This window comes from Salvelinus alpinus, chromosome 33 (assembly GCF_045679555.1).
Source record: "Salvelinus alpinus chromosome 33, SLU_Salpinus.1, whole genome shotgun sequence".
In the NCBI taxonomy this organism is placed as follows: Eukaryota; Metazoa; Chordata; class Actinopteri; order Salmoniformes; family Salmonidae; genus Salvelinus; species Salvelinus alpinus.
In genome coordinates, this window is record NC_092118.1 from 20,686,878 (window position 1) to 20,704,174 (window position 17,297).

At 44.5% G+C, this 17,297-nt stretch overlaps 1 protein-coding gene across 2 annotated transcripts in view; it reads left to right on the forward strand.

The window, feature by feature from the left end:
- The window catches only part of LOC139563157 (C-type lectin domain family 18 member A-like), a 33,311-nt gene that overhangs the window by 11,555 nt on the left and 4,459 nt on the right, over positions 1–17,297 (forward strand). The window contains exons 3-12 of one of the 2 annotated variants that reach the window (XM_071381478.1): positions 9,773–10,003; positions 10,263–10,360; positions 10,598–10,719; positions 11,392–11,499; positions 11,661–11,753; positions 12,892–12,998; positions 13,173–13,302; positions 13,445–13,541; positions 14,101–14,192; positions 15,655–16,187. In XM_071381478.1, the coding sequence (XP_071237579.1) occupies positions 9,773–10,003; positions 10,263–10,360; positions 10,598–10,719; positions 11,392–11,499; positions 11,661–11,753; positions 12,892–12,998; positions 13,173–13,302; positions 13,445–13,541; positions 14,101–14,192; positions 15,655–15,692 (1,116 nt within the window). In that variant the 3' untranslated portion in view covers positions 15,693–16,187. Of the gene's footprint in view, positions 1–9,772; positions 10,004–10,262; positions 10,361–10,597; positions 10,720–11,391; positions 11,500–11,660; positions 11,754–12,891; positions 12,999–13,172; positions 13,303–13,444; positions 13,542–14,100; positions 14,193–15,654; positions 16,188–17,297 lie in introns of those variants that run through there. The other variant, XM_071381479.1, reaches the window with a different exon arrangement.

Here is a 17,297-nt window from a genome sequence, read left to right on the forward strand (position 1 = left end):
CTAACATGAAGACCTGGGAGTGCCACCAGATGAAGATCATCAAAGGTAAGTGATTCATTTTAATGCTATTTCTGACTTTTGTGATACTCTCCTTGGCTGGAAAATGGCTGCATGGGTTTCTGTGGCTAGGTGCTGACCTAACATAATCGCAAAGTGTGCTTTCTCCGTAAAGCCTTTTTGAAATCTGACACAGCGGTTGCATTAAGGAGAAGTTTATCTTTATCGTATGTTCAACACTTGTATCGTTTATCAATGTTTATGATGAGTATTTCTATAATTTGATGTGGCTCTCTGCACTTTCACCGGATGTTTGTTTGAGACAATGCATTTCTGACCATAACGTGCCAATGTAAACTGAGATTTTTGGATATAAATATGAACTTTATCGAACAAAACATACATGTATTGTGTAACATGAAGTCCTATGAGTGCCATCTGATGAAGATCATCAAAGTTTAGTGATTCATTTTATTTATATTTCTGCTTTTTGTGACTCCTCTGTTTGGCTGGGAAAATGGCTGTATGGTTTTCTGTGACTAGGTGCTGACCTAACATAATCGCATGGTGTGCTTTCGCAGTAAAGCCTTTTTGAAATCGGACACTGTGGTTGGATTTACAAAAAGTTTATCTTTAAAATGGTGGATAATACTTGTATGTTTGAGGGGTTTTAATTATGGAATTTCTGTTGTTTTGAATTTGGCGCCCTGCAATTTCACTGGCTGTTGTCGAGGTGGGACACTAGCGTCCCACTTGTACCAGAGAGGTTAACTCAAAAAGCAGCCCATTAGTCCAAATCTATGCTCACCAAGTTTCGTCTTCAAAGTCTTTTCCGTTTAGGAGAAATGGCCATGTCGTGATTGGTGATGTTTTGTACATTTGCAATGAGATTCCATTCGCCATCTGGTGGAATTTACCAGGACAGCAGAAAAAGAAGAAGCCACTGCTCCAAAACTGCCATAAAGAGCCAGACTACGGTTTGCAACTGCACATGGGGAGAAAGATTGTACTTTTTGAAGAAATGTCCTCTGGTCTGATGAAACAAAAATAGAACTGTTTGGCCATAATGACCATCGTTATGTTTAAAGGAAATAGGGGTAGTCTTGCAAGCCTAAGAACACCATCCCAACTGTGAAGCACGGGGGTGGCAGCATCATGTTGTGGGGATGCTTTGCTGCAGGAGGGACTGGTGCACTTCACAAAATAGTTGGCATAATGAGGGATGGAAAATTATGTGGATATATTGAAGCAACATCTCAAGACATCAGTCAGGAAGTTAAAGCTTGGTCGCAAATGGGTCTTCCAAATGGACAATGACCTCAAGCATACTTCCAAAGTTGTGGCAGAATGGCTTAAGGACAACAAAGTCAAGGTATTGGAGTTGCCATCACAAAGCCCTGACCTCAACCCTATAGACAATGTGTGGGTAGAACTGAAAAAGCGTGTGCGAGCAAGGAGGCCTACAATCCTGACTCAGTTACATCAGCTCTATTAGGAGGAATGGGTCAAAATTCACCCAACTTATTGTGGGAAGCTTGTGGAAGGCTACCCGAAACGTTTGACCCAAGTTAAACAATTTAAAGGCAATGCTATCAAATACTAATTGAGTGTATGTAAACTTCTGACCCACTGGGAATGTGATGAAAGAAATAAAAGCTGAAATAAATCATTCTGTCTGTTATTTTTCTGATATTTCACATTCTTAAAATAAAGTGGGGATCCTAACTGACCTAAGACAGGGAATTTTTACTAGGATTAAATGTCAGGAATAGTGAAAACTGAGTTTAAATGTATTTAAATGTATTTGGCTAAGGTGTATGTAAACTGCCGACTTCAACTGTATTCATACTCCTTGACTTATTCCACATTTTGTTGTGTTACGGCCTGAATTCAAAATGGATTACATACATTTTTTTCCTCTTACCCATCTACACACAATACCCCATAATGGCAAAGTGAAAACGTGTTTTTAGAAATGTTTGCGAATTTACTGAAAATTAAATACATACATATCTCATTTACATAAGTATTCACACCCCTGATTTAATAGTTTGTAGAAGCACCTTTGGCAGAAATTACAGCAGTGGGTATTTCTGGGTAAGTCTCTAAGAGCTCTCCACACCTGGATTGTGCAACCTTTGCCCATGATTCTTTTCAAAATTATTCAATCTCTGTCAAATTGGTTGTTAATTATAGCTCAACAGCCATTTTCAGGCCATAGATTTTCAAGTAGATTTAAGTTAAAACTGTACAGTTTTAGTTAAAACTGGACACTCAGGAACATTCACGGTTTCCTTCCTCTCCGGCATCTGAGTTAGGAAGGACGCCTGTATCTTTGTAGTGACTGGGTGTATTGATACACCATCCAAAGTGTAATTAATAACTTCACCACGCTCAAAGGGATATTCAATGTCTGCTTTTTTAATTTTTACCCATCTACCAATAGGTGCCGTCCTTTACGAGGCAATGGAAAACCTCTCTGATCTTTGTGGTTGAATCTGCATTTGAAATTCGCTGCTCGATTGAGGGACTTCACAGATAATTGTATGTGTGGGGAACAGAGATGAGGTAGTCATTCAAAAATCATGTTATACACTATTATTGAACACAGAGTGAATCCATGCAACTTATTATGTGACTTGTTAAGCACATTTTTACTCCAGGAACTTATTTAGGCTTGGCATAACAAAGGGGTTGAATAATTATTGACTCAAGACATTTCAGCTTTTCATTTTTAATTCTTAATATTTTTTTAATTATGGGGTATTGTGTGTAGGCCAGTGACCAAAGAATCTCAATGTAATCCATTTTAAATTCAGGCTGTAACACAACAAAATGTGGAAAACGTCAAGGAGTGTGAATACTTTCTGAAGGCACTGTAAATTAATCTTAACTGAACTTAATTGAAGAAGTTGTAGTTTTCATCACTGAGGTAATGCAAACTAACAGTCTCAGGTATAGTCTAATGATTTTCACTTAAACACTCAGATAAAGTGAGAGAAAACAAGCATGTTACCCAAGGACTGAGTGAATAGTGTGGGTGGGCACTGTGCAGCCTGAAACAACACGAATGTGTGACAAGCCTCCAATGATAATCCACTGGGCATTTTCTCTATATCTGATTCCATCTATTACTGTGCCAGTCTTATCTCCCTTTGCTTACATTGCATGAGGACAGACGAAGACAGAGGACAATCAGTGGATAATGAAACACACAACAGTGGGGTTGAATAGTGTAGGTCCTGGAGGCCTAATGGCCGTTTTGTCCAAAACCGTCACTTATCATAGATTGCGTTCTCAAAGCCCATGTATACAGATAGAGCAGAGTTCCTAGACTGCTGCTAAGCATCGGCAAACTGCACATAGCTGATAACACGTAATGAGAAAAAGAGGATGAGGATATTATCATGCTTCATTCAGGACTGTGGTATTACAGGTAATTTGCTTGCGAAGGCCGATGGAGGAATCCCGGGCGAGCTGAAGAAGCATATTAAGGAGCTTTACTGATAAACGCTTAAAAGGCTCAGGGCTTTAGCTGCGTTTGTGATTCTCTTTGAGGAATTTCCACCCAGGCAGGGCAGCAGGCGTGGGTAAGCGCTGACTGATTGTGTCGGTAAAGAGATTATAGTGTGGCCCTGCAGCAGCCTCCCTCTTCTCCCTCTTCTTCTTCTCTTCAGGAGATAAAAGAGCAGCGCTTCACACAGTTTCACAAATGAGGCTCTTCTCTCTCTGTACTCAGTCCATGCCCTCTGGAGGTTCACCGAGGGCTGGGGAAGCCTGTCTGACAATAGGAGGTACTTTGCTTCAAATACAGAAATGGAAATTAGGTATTTTCTTTTGGTGTAAGACAGGAGAGGGAGGCGTTTGTTTCGCGTCTACTCATTGCAGAAACTCGTTTTCTCGTTGTAATGACATCATTTCAAGTTTTGCCTGCTGGGTATGTGTGAGAGAAAGTGTATAGGCTATGTGTGCGTCTGGAGCTAAGTAATTTACAGTACATTAGGTCAAAGTTCAACCCGCTTAATGTCTCCACTTAGCTGAGGACTCCCACGGCTAAAAGACAGTTTTGAGTGGGCATGAAAACATCGACTGGGAAACAGTGTTCCTGCTGAATGTCACTTTGCTATTAAAAGCTCTGCTGTCTTGGCTTATTTTATGGACTACACTCCTTGCCAACATCAATTCCTCAGCTATAAGTTGTTGAATTTACGGACCATAACAGAGTAAGACTCAACATACTCCTATGTCTGGTCTTTGCTTCACTCCTGTAGTTACTTAATTCCTTGCGCTGATGCATTGTGACGTGAAATGGAACATTCAAGAAGGGGACTTGCCCGGTGACCCTGCTCCCCTCTGGTGGCATCAAAGCGTGCACTGATGATTTTGACCAGAGGACATCAGGGGGAACAATGTGCTCAAAGGGGCTTAGCACACTCTTAATTAGCTGTCACTCCCCTGACATCTGGACATGCCTCCATTCATCAAACAACAAATGTCCTATGATGAGGAAGTAGTGCTAATGATGAAGTTAGTCCTACAGGAAGCAATATCATCCTTTCCAAGCTCTTTATAGTATGGCATGTATACTCCCATACACTGGGCCTGTTGTATTCTCTCCAATGTTTTCATGTGTCAGTCATAAGACCTTCATCTGAGTTTTAGTAGGTATTTCCTTAATAAATTGAAACACATGTCTCCAGTTAGTGTTTCTGCGTATTGAGGATCTCTTACTTCACTGCAAATTGACAAACGGGTCAGTGTTCCCTTTTAGAAGGCCCTTAAATATTAACACAGATGTGCCAGAGGAAGATTAACTTAAAAGATGACAAGATGAAAACTCCCCTCTTTTCACCCCGTCAGTGGACCCAGTCAAAGCCACTGTGGAGGAAATGACACTGATTTGTTTGGCTGTCTCATTCTGGCCCCCCTCTAAGGGGATAGTTTTTATATAACACACATTCAGGTGAAAACACCAGCTGTGAGCTCTGCTGAGTACACACAGGTAGGCTGTGAGATGTGGCTATCAGTAGGACAGGAGTGGCCTGGAGAGTCTTTTTGTGTTGGGGCCCTCTCAAGGTGATGGAAGGCTGGCAGAATCTCTGAGGAGCAACGTTGAGAAGGTGTGGAAAGATGCGACTGTTGGGGGCTGTAGTAATGGTGAAGGAGAAGAGACGGGGGTCAGTGAAATGGAGAGATGGTTGGATGTTGACGGCCTGGCTAACTTTTAGATCTCTCTGAAGAGCGAGTGGGAGTCGGATAGCTTTGCATGACATCCCACTGATGTGTGCCAGGATACCCTCTCCCTCCCCTTTCCTCCCCCTCTGTCCCCTCTCCCCATCTCTGAAACAGGACCCCTTCGTTGGGAGCCAGTCGTGAAACGGCATATGTGGAAACACGCTCCTTTCACGCTCGGGTCCTGAGTGCTGACAACCGTCTCCACGATAACTGGCTGCGGTTGCCGGGGCAGCTAACGCTGAGGGGAGAAATTCTGCTACCACTCGACACGCACAAGACGAGACGGGTCAAACGGCTTAGCCAATGAGTGACAGCCACTGTCCGTCTCCCTGTCCTAACAGAGGCAGAGGCTGCCTCATCAGTTCCTCATAAGCAAAACAGAAGAATCCACACTGTTTATATGCTGCTTATACAGTGCATTCAGAAAATATTCAGACTTTTCCCACATTTTGTTACGTTACAGCCTTATTCTAAAATTGATTTTTTTTTAAATCCTCATCAATCTACACACAATACCCAATAATGACAAAAACAGGTTTTCATAAAATGTATTACAAATAAAAAACAGAAATACCTTATTTACATAAGTATTCAGACTCTTTGCTATGAGAGTCGAAATTGAGCTCAGGTGCATCCTGTTTCCATTGATCATCCTTGAGATGTTTCAACAACATGATTGGAGTCCACCTGTGGTAAATTCAATTTATTGGACATGATTTGGAAAGGAACACACTTGTCTATATAAGGTCCCACAGTTTACAGTGCATGTCAGAGCAAAAAACCAAGCCATGAGGTCGAGGGAATTGTCTGTAGAGCTCCGAGACAGGATTGTGTCAAGGCACAGATCTGGTTAAGGGTACCAAAACAATTTCTGCAGCATTGAAGGTCCCCAAGAAAACAGTGATATATCCTCACGCCAATATTTTATACATTTGCAAACATTTCTAAAAACCTCTTTTTGCTTTGTCATTATGGGATATTGTGTGTAGATTGATGAGGGGAAAAAAACTATATAATCTATTTTAGAATAAGGCTGTAAAGTAACAAAATCTGTAAAATGTCAAGGGGTCTGAGTACTTTCCGAATGCACTGTATGCTTATAAATGTGTCTACTGGGACACTGTTTAGACACTCAGTTCTTCATCGGCCTCAGTGCCTTGTGTCTCTTTAGTGGGCGGATATCCCAACTCAGTACTTGATACTGACAGGACCATCATGTCTCTGACTGTACTGTATCTTTAAGCATAACCCTGTGAGTCTGTCTATGTTGTAGCAGGCTCTGTGCCAGGAGAGGAGAGAATGTTAATAGGTGTGTGACGTTGGGATTTAATTTGATCCCTCCACTTTAGAGACACACACCTCTCACCAGACCAGGGCATGACTAAAGGACACTAACCCGTCCAGACTGTCCCGCCTCTGGCAGCCTACTCCCCACCCCCGATTTACCCCTACACTCCATGACCCCTTCTCCAACTCCCCTTACTTCTCTCTCCCCCTACATCCCAGTCCACCAGTGTCTATGTCGCTCCTCTCATGGTGAGAGGAGAGACATAGAGAAGCTCAATTGGTGTAACTTTTGTTGACAATTTCAATACCCTTTGGAAACAAAACATGTTTTATAAGGAGGATGGGATACACCCAAATCATTTGGGTTCCTGGATCCTTTCACAGGCTGCGTTGAGACAATTACTTATTAATGACCCAAAGCCCAGCTCAGTTAATCCCTACCATTGTGACACTGAGTCGTCATAATGTCAAATGTATATTATACCAGGGGCATTGGAAGACACAATGTAAGTAACCTAATTGATGTCCCTCTAACTGCCTCTGCTGATCCTACAGCTATTGTATGCAGTAATCATGTGCCTATGAACCAGATTTATACTGTTAGCCCTGAGGCGGTGTGCCCTAGTAGGAAGTCCACTGTTAGCACTGAGGCGGTGTGCCCTAGTAGGAAGTCCACTGTTAGCACTGAGGCGGTGTGCCCTAGTAGGAAGTCCACTGTTAGCACTGAGGCGGTGTGCCCTAGTAGGAAGTCCACTGTTAGCACTGAGGCGGTGTGCCCTAGTAGGAAGTCCACTGTTAGCACTGAGGCGGTGTGCCCTAGTAGGAAGTCCACTGTTAGCACTGAGGCGGTGTGCCCTAGTAGGAAGTCCACTGTTAGAACTGAGGCGGTGTGCCCTAGTAGGAAGTCCACTGTTAGCACTGAGGCGGTGTGCCCTAGTAGGAAGTCCACTGTTAGCACTGAGGCGGTGTGCCCTAGTAGGAAGTCCACTGTTAGAACTGAGGCGGTGTGCCCTAGTAGGAAGTCCACTGTTAGAACTGAGGCGGTGTGCCCTAGTAGGAAGTCCACTGTTAGCACTGAGGCGGTGTGCCCTAGTAGGAAGTCCACTGTTAGAACTGAGGCGGTGTGCCCTAGTAGGAAGTCCACTGTTAGAACTGAGGCGGTGTGCCCTAGTAGGAAGTCCACTGTTAGAACTGAGGCGGTGTGCCCTAGTAGGAAGTCCACTGTTAGCACTGAGGCGGTGTGCCCTAGTAGGAAGTCCACTGTTAGCACTGAGGCGGTGTGCCCTAGTAGGAAGTCCACTGTTAGAACTGAGGCGGTGTGCCCTAGTAGGAAGTCCACTGTTAGAACTGAGTCGGTGTGCCCTAGTAGGAAGTCCACTGTTAGAACTGAGGCGGTGTGCCCTAGTAGGAAGTCCACTGTTAGCACTGAGGCGGTGTGCCCTAGTAGGAAGTCCACTGTTAGCACTGAGGCGGTGTGCCCTAGTAGGAAGTCCACTGTTAGAACTGAGGCGGTGTGCCCTAGTAGGAAGTCCACTGTTAGCACTGAGGCGGTGTGCCCTAGTAGGAAGTCCACTGTTAGCACTGAGGCGGTGTGCCCTAGTAGGAAGTCCACTGTTAGAACTGAGGCGGTGTGCCCTAGTAGGAAGTCCACTGTTAGCACTGAGGCGGTGTGCCCTAGTAGGAAGTCCACTGTTAGCACTGAGGCGGTGTGCCCTAGTAGGAAGTCCACTGTTAGAACTGAGGCGGTGTGCCCTAGTAGGAAGTCCACTGTGTGCATCTCACCCTGCACTAACATAAATAACATGAGCATATCTACTTCTGCTAAGTAAAGCAATGAAAACAAGTAAGCATCCCAGAAAAGTGCTCAAAATAGCCCACATTAATATATGTAGCTTAAGTAACAAGGTTCTTGACAATACCTTTGATACAGTGGCAGCAATACAAGGTTATAACATTTACAGAAATGCCAATGGTGTTGCTGTTAATATTCAGAACCACAATCCTGTAAAGCTTAGAGGATCTCATGTTAAATTCATGTCTCTTCACAGTCCCCAAGTCTAGAACAGACTATGGGAGGCGCACAGTATTACATAGAGCCATGACTACATGGAACTCTATTCCATATCAGGTAACTGATGCAAGCAGTTTTTACTGCTTTAGATGAAAAAAAACAGATAAAAATACACCTTATGGAACAGTGAGGACTGTAAAGAAACACAAACATAGGCACAGACACATGCATACACACACACGAAAACATACGCACTATACAGACAAGTACACATGGATTTTGTATTGTAGATATGTGGTAGTGGTGGAGTAGGGGCCTGAGGGGGCACAGTGTGTTGTGAATGTATTGTTTTTAAAATTGTATAACTGCCTTAATTTTGCTGCACCCCAGGAAGAGTAGCTGCTGCCTTGGCATAATAAATACAAATACAAGGTGTCATAGGACACCTTGCTTAGCCGGAATCCTGCCCTAAGTGCACCAGCTTTGAAAGCAGAGATCACCTTTCAGCCTCCCAGGGTGTTTGCTGTTCACCATCCTGACTGTGTAATTTCTTTAGGACTGTCTTGTTTAAGATCAGGTACCATCACATGGCCTGTGCTGGCCTTTAGCGATGGATAGCACTCTTGCTGTTGTTGATCTATTTAAGGCCTATGAGGATGAGATAGTATACTCAGTGACCTAATGGTCAGCTGGCTGAACAGCAGAGTCACTATGCCATGGTCTGTGCTCATACAACCAACTTTATTTATTTATTTCCCTCCCATACTCCCACACAGTCTGTCTTTTTATCGATCTCCCCATCAGTCCCTGCCCAAATACCGTATCCATTTTAGGCTATAGATTTCCAGAGCTCTGTGACTAAGTCTTCAGAAGAAACCTTGTCAGTGAACATTAACAATGGGAGGCCAAATGGAGAGCCTGGCATGGGGAGTGTCCCAAAAGCAAAATGTGTCCCTGAAAAAAGGCCCTTCAGGTCACAAAGAAAGGAAGTCGGTCTGTCACCCTCAGTCATTGGAAGGTTGTTCCCCATTGTATTAGTTTAAACGTGTGTGTGTGTGTGTGTGCGTGTGTGTGTGTGTGTGTGTGTGTGTGTGTGTGTGTGTGTGTGTGTGTGTGTGTGTGTGTGTGTGTGTGTGTGTGTGTGTGTGTGTGTGTGTGTGTGTGTGTGTGTGTGTGTGTGTGTGTGTGTGTGTGTGTGTGTGCGCGTGTGTGTTGTCTTCTCCCCCTTCCCCATATCTGTAGGACTGGAGTGAGAAGCTGGTTCTACTTGCCCAGGAGAGGGCGGAGTCTTGCCACACAGACCCCTCTCCTCAGGACCAACAGCTCCGCCACATTGGCTGGAACACCCATCACTCAGCCCATGCCACAACTTCATTTGCTGAGGTCATTGACTCATGGTTCGAGGAAGGGAGGGACTTCATGTACTTGAGTGGGCAATGCAGAGAGAATGCTACCTGCCAACACTACACACAGGTAATGGTTAACAGTTCTGGATCTGTCAACTGTGCAGCAACCCTAAGTAACTTTGTGACAAAACAAGAAGTCTCAATTCAACTCTTAATTCAGTTTGAGTAATTGGCGTGACTGAGTTTGTGTTGCCCACTTGCCAATACATTGTGTTGCCAATATACTCCCTTTCCCACTCTGTTTTTCTCTAACTCTGTCTGTGTGTCTGTCCTGTCTGTCAATCTCTCTCTGTCGATCTCTCTGTTGCTCTCTCTCTCTGCTGTAGTTGGTGTGGGCCACCTCCAGTAATGTGGGCTGTGCCAGACAGTTGTGTCTGAGGGGTGATGCTCTCTGGGAGCTGTTTGTCTGTGCATACTCCCCTGGGTAAGAGCACAACTAATTTACCTGATGTCAAACTTCTCCTCCTGTTTTAGTACTCAGCCTTAGTGTGTGTGTGTGTGTGTGTGTGTGTGTGTGTGTGTGTGTGTGTGTGTGTGTGTGTGTGTGTGTGTGTGTGTGTGTGTGTGTGTGTGTGTGTGTGTGTGTGTGTGTGTGTGTGTGTGTGTGTGTGTGTGTGTGTGTGTGTACACGTATACGTGTGTGATATATGTCTCTCTGCAGGGGTAACTGGGAGGTGAATGGGAGGTTGGTGGTGCCCTATGTGGCTGGTTTCTCCTGTTCTCTCTGCACCTCTTCCATGTCAGGCTGCTTCAGACTGTGGGACCATGTGGGAGGAATGTGTGGTGAGACCCCTATAGAGAACACTCTCATTCATTTAAAGGTAGACTCAGTGAAATGATAATGCCATGAGCAGCACCGCAGATTTTGCAATGAGTGAGATGCAAGGCTCTTCTCTCACAGTCACACACAGTATCTGCGCATGTGCATGGGTTTGCTTCACACTGTTACAGCGTGGGAGCCACGGGACCAAAACAGCGGTGAAGTTTAGACTCGCACTTCAACGCTCTTAGTTGTTGTGGAAATTGACCCACTATGCTGTTTACTTTGTACATATAGCTGAGTCTTCCTTTAAATTAGTGAAAAATGTTAGCATTTTAATCATATTAGCTGTTCCTTACTCAAAGTAGTATCTATTTCAACCAACTCTGTTCTCTACAGATTGTTGTCTTAGAATCTCTTTAGTGCACTAAAAGCGACGTATCACCTCTATTGAGGATGACAGTTCATTATCTATTTTGAGCCAAAGAGGTTAAGTGTATTTTTTGCCTCACTGAAGTATTGTCATGTGAAGGGGTTTTCACTTAATCCGGTATAACAGTATCGCCAACACTTAACCACTTACCATGCAATGATGGCCTTGTCAGAGAACAAGCACCAACTGGAGGCTAAATGTATTCATGGAAAAATGAAGACCTTTAAGCAAAGGTATTTAGAAAATTGTATCTGTGTTCCAGAGACCCCCAGGAACCCATGTCGTATGAGCTGTGGGCAGCATGGTCGTCTGAACATCTCCTCCTGCCAGTGTCATTGTGGACCTAGGTTCACCGGACGATTCTGTCAGGGTATCAGTCTATGTGCCTGTGTTTACCAGTCTGACAGTCTACTACAGTCATTATTACCTCTGTGTGTCTGACTAGGCATGCTCTGCAGTGTGTGTGTGTTCAGGTATCTCTGTAGGTGCATCATGGTCGATATACTGTATGTGATTGTGTGTGTGTTTCAGTGCGCTGCAGTGTGAAGTGTGTGCACGGCCGCTACAAGGATGAGGAGTGCTCCTGCAAGTGTGATATTGGTTATAGGGGTGCTGAGTGTGCAGGTGAGTGTGATGTTGGTTATGGGGGTGCTGAGTGTGCAGGTGAGTGTGATGTTGGTTATGGGGGTGCTGAGTGTGCAGGTGAGTGTGATGTTGGTTATGGGGGTGCTGAGTGTGCAGGTGAGTGTGTATGTGTGTGGGAATCAGGGTTGGGGTCAATTCCATTTCAATTCCAGTCAATTCAGGAAGTACATTGAAATTCCAATTCCAATTCTTTACTGTTTTAATTTAAATGGAATTGACCACAACCCTGGTGGGAATACGTTTAGGTAGCCAATGTGCTACTGTTACACCATTACTTTAAACCAGAATGAACCAGACTCCTATCATCATTGTATCTAAGCCAATGCACCCTCTTTTCTATTAAGCTTCAGCCTGATTAGATTCAAGTTGTATCTGCTAGTTTGAGACAGTATGGATTCCAATGTTTACTGTGTTATCAAGCCATATGCATCTCAGGGGTTTTTCTTGTTTGGGCAAAAGACCGTGCTCCGTCCTCTCTCCTCCATCCTCTCTCCTCCGTCCTCTCTCCTCCTAGAACTGGAATCCGATAAGTGGTCATATCGTCGAGCAGTGTGTCAATTTGTCAGTAGGAAGAGTGTCCTCCCCTCCTCGATAGCCACCTTTCATCGAGGATACTCATGTATCCTACCATGGAAGAGTTTTGAAATCTGTCACACCCCCATTTGAATCAGTTTTTGTTTTGTCAGAGACTAAGAACATGCACACATTTAAAAACAATATGCTACTTATTGTTTTATCTATAAAATGTCTTGCACAACTAACTTCATTAATTTTGATCATTTTACACATTTATTTTGGGATCCACCTCTGTAAACGTAATTTGCCTATTGACGCGCGATTGCAGAAGGACCATCTCATTTCAAGCAAGCACATTTTCATCCACGTTCACTCTGCTCGCCGACTCTCCTCGATTAACTTTGAACGTTTTCAAAAGGAGGCGAGTGAGGACGGAGGAGAGAGGACGCAGGAGGTGGGCAAATCAAAATGATAAAAGGTCATAGTGTTTATTGTGACCAGAATGGACTGCGGTCTGTACACTAAGTTTGAGCCAAGATGGATGGTCAGTGCCTGGTGTCTCTTTACTGAGGCCTAATGTGTGTTGCTTATGTTTCTGTAGAGAAGCAGCAGTTTCCCTTCCACAGCTGTGACGTGAGGATAGATGGAGAGTGCTTCATGGTGTCTCCAGAGGTCGACACCTACTATGGAGCCAAGACCCGCTGTCAGGTTAGAGAGAGAGAGAGTGTGTGTGTGTGTGTGTGTGTGTGTGTGTGTGTGTGTGTGTGTGTGTGTGTGTGTGTGTGTGTGTGTGTGTGTGTGTGTGTGTGTGTGTGTGTGTGTGTGTGTGTGTGTGTGTGTGTGTGTGTGTAACCCATGTTGTGGTGTGTGTTTGGACCCCAGGAGCGAGGGGGGATTCTGGCCCAGATCCACAACCAGAAGGTTCAGGACATCCTCACATTTTACCTCAGCCAGCTGGAGACCAGCAACGAGGTCACAGACCCCGACTTTGAGACACGCAACTTCTGGATCGGTACGTCACTTTCACTGTCCTTCTCTACGTACAGCCAAATAGCTTTGACAGGCTGACTTTGTGAGTTTGTGTGAGCAGCATTGAGATGTGTCAAGGTGAGATGAGGATAAGCGTCCTGTAAGGCTGTGTGTATTGTGTCCAGGGCTGACATATAAACCTCTGAAGGACTCTTTCCGCTGGGACTCAGGAGAAATCCCCACATACAGCAGCTTCGCATTTGGACAGCCTGACAACCAAGGGTGAGAGAGTCATAACTTTTGACAACTTAATGATAATAGTAACAACAATTAGAACTTTGTATTATCATGGCATCTTGTTCAATGGATAATCATAAAATAATATTATTGTAGTCAGAATCTACAGTAAGCAGGTGGAATGAGGCACTGCAGATGCGACTCCACTATATTTTTTACTGGAATGAACATATTGATACCATCATGGTTATTCTATACTGTGTGGAACACAGGTATAGTCTCACGTAGTCTAACATTATCACCTCACACTCTGTGTCAGGAGGAGAGAAGCCTGGGCCCATACCCACAAAGCATCTCAGAGTAGGAGTGCTGATTTAGGATCAGTTTTTCCATTTAGATCTAAATGAAAATGATTATATGGACAGATCCTAGATCAGCACACCTTATCTGAGATGCTTTGTTGATACGGGCCCTGGACATTGAGGCTACTGTGTTTGAAAGCAGAACTGTCATTTTCTGTCTGACCACCAGATGGCTCTGTGTTCCCTCTCTCCATCTCACTCTTCCTCCCTCTCTCCTCTCTCTCGTTTCTCTCTCCCTGCAGCTTTGGGAACTGTGTGGAGCTGCAGGCATCCAGCGCCTTTAACTGGAATGACCAGCGCTGTAAAACACGCAACCGATACATCTGCCAGTACGGTGAGAGAACACAACTCTATGACAGACAGAAAGAGACAGAGGTGAAAAGAGAGGGAGGGAGAGAGAGGTGGAGAGAAACAGAGATGCTGAGATATTCTAATCAAGGAAATCTGTCCTCACACTGCATCCAGACTCATTACAATTAGATGTAGCATTCACTGATATATCTTAAAACTCTCTAAACCTGCAGGTGGTTTAAAACACCTGTTGGACATTGACATCACCGTGACAACATATTAAGAGAGACTGACAGCAGCTCGTAAAAAATCCTGACAGACAGAGCGGAGTTCAAACACTATCGGTAGAAGTTACCAGTACACACAAATCTAGGATCAGCTTACTATCCCCAAATTCTGACCTTAGATCAGCATGCAAGGGAAAGACATCAGGACCCTAAATCTTTACCTGGTCTCTCTTGCTGAGGGATGCTGGAGTCAAAGTGAGTGTTCGGTATAAAACCCAAGCAGAGAACACATAAACACATCACAGCTCTAACTCCTGATCTGGGTGCAGTGTTTACCGTCTGTGTTTATGAGGGAGAGGCTGTGTGACACGGCCCACACATTTTAATGATACACTCAGCTGGAATCAATGGCACTCAGGGCTCCTCATAAAGAGCCTTCTAGAGATCGATATACGTCAGGCCTACAATGGAACCAAACACACACACACATTTCTCCCCTCTATAATTCACCAGTGTGATGGAGTCAGAATTGGAGGGTGGTATTGTTTGTTTTGTTTTGGTTAATTGTGTGTGTTCTAGGCAGGTGGCGAGCTCTGCAATCTCATATTGATCATCCAGGGCCGTCCTAATCCAGTCAGTGTTGCTGGACGTTTTTAACAGCTCACCGTTTAAAAGCTCTTAATCTTGATGGAAAACCATCGGCTTCTTAGAGCGAGAGGCCTTTGTGTAGAGAAGGGTCAGTAAAGAGGATTGGAGAGGAGTGTGTGGGTAGGTGTGTGTGTGTGTGTGTGTGTGTGTGTGTGTGTGTGTGTGTGTGTGTGTGTGTGTGTGTGTGTGTGTGGGTGTGGGTGTGTGGGTGGGTGTGTGGGTGTGGGTGGAATGGACCTGACCAGAGCGCATAGTGGAGTGGTAAGGCTGGTGAAAACAGAACACTTGAGAACACAGCTGGACTAGAGGGGAGCATGTTTTACTCAACCCCCTCCTCTACACAAGCACTCTAACTAAAACAAAAGATTCATTGGAGCAACAAAGAGTGAAATTAATGGATTTGACTGTGATTAATAGCTCCCCTACACACACACACACACACTCTCTCCCTCTATCTCGTACCCCCCTGAAGGTATAATTGTAAAGCTGCATTGATGTGTTCTGTTAATTGGCAATAAAATGATAAGCTGAAAGCACAGGGAGCCTGAGGGGTCCACACAATTACCCAGATACAGTGTGTGTGTGTGTGTGTGTGTGTGTGTGTGTGTGTGTGTGTGTGTACATCCACAGCTCCAGAGCACATTGCCCTGTGGGAGGTTGGCCGGTGATGAATTCGGCACTCGAGGGTGGAGAGCACAGCATTGGAGGGGTTGGGGAGGTGGGCCGTTTGGGCCGTTCGTTGGACCCGGTCTGGGTGTGTGTCAAGCAGAAGCTGCTCTTATTGGTCTTATTTCATCCAGTGTTTTTCACTCCAACCCTTGTTGCACATATCCCCTGTTGCCGGTCAGGACTGGGCCTGTCTAACCAGTGCAGGACAAAAGCACACAATGGGAGAACTTCCAAAGCAACATAGAGTTTGAGCTCAACTGTAAATGGTCCATGGCAGCACAAATCTGTGTTTTGTACTATACTGTTTTTTGTATTGCATATTCTTTTCTCAGAGCTAAATTATGATTCATTTGTGATGTTTGCCATAACTGCCTCCCTGCATTGTCAGTTTGAATGTACAATTCTCCCCAATGCACTGAATGTACAGTGCCATGACAACCACTATTTTTGCTTTCTCAGTCATCCAGTAAGTGAATTAAAACGGTTTGCTACAATGTGCTGTGGGGTATTTTTCCAGACTGGGTAATTCTATTGGTCTCTGTGTTTGTGAGTGTGTGTGTGGTCTTTAGTGGAACTTTTGTGTTCTAGTATGTGAGTGTTTGTTTGGAATAGTTTGTGAACGTGGCACTGTGTGTCCTTCTACACTAGTTTGGGAAGAGGCCAGTTTTTCTCCTGTGTGTTGGGAGCATCTCTGAGGTCTCTGAGGTGACATCACAGACAGTGTCCAGGAATCCCTATGGACCAGGGATGAGTGTGTTCAGCTGTCTGGCAGGCAGCGCTAGGAGGGGAGAGGGGGATGAGGGTGGGAGGATGAGGGGAGGAGTCGGCTGCAGAGAGAGGGATTAAACCAACCTGCAGTGCTGCAGTGGAATCATGCAAATGAACAAAGCAGGGAGAAGGTCACCAGGTTGAACAGGTGGGCAGTGGAGGAGGAAGACGAGCAATAACAGTGTGTGTATGTGTGTGTGTGTGTTTACCATACCTGCATTAATCAGTGGTGTTAATGCCAAGCCCACTGCGTAGCCGCACTGCCACTCAACAGCTGATTGGTACAAAAGACAAAACTACTGAAATAGTTGTTTTTAAAATGGAATTACAATCACCCATATTCACCACACAGCAATCAGACTTGAGAAATCACTATGAATTTACAGTAAAGTCAAGAATACAGGGAGCTATTTTGACTTACAGTAGGTCATATTCAGAGTTGTTCTGCTCTACATTGAACAAACTGATAACGTGGTATTGATTGTAGATGCAGAGAGAAATGTAGATACTGTGTTCATGTCTTTGTGTGATAGACGAGCCTGCCATAATGCAGATTAAACTGGTTTTAGAGCTCCTAACTGTTTGTATGACAATGCGTGTGCTGCGACTAAGTCTTCATTTACATGTATGCATGTAAAGTGTGTGGGTGCACTAGGGCTGGCTGATATGGCCTAAAAATCATATCTCCATTTTTTTCACTTATGGGCGATTGTAACGGCAGCCTTCCCTCTCTTCACTAGAAGAGGGGGTGAAACAGGGATCAGACCAACACGCAGCGTAGCCAGTGCTCAACATGTTTAATACGACAAAATAAACAGTGAACACGATACAAAACA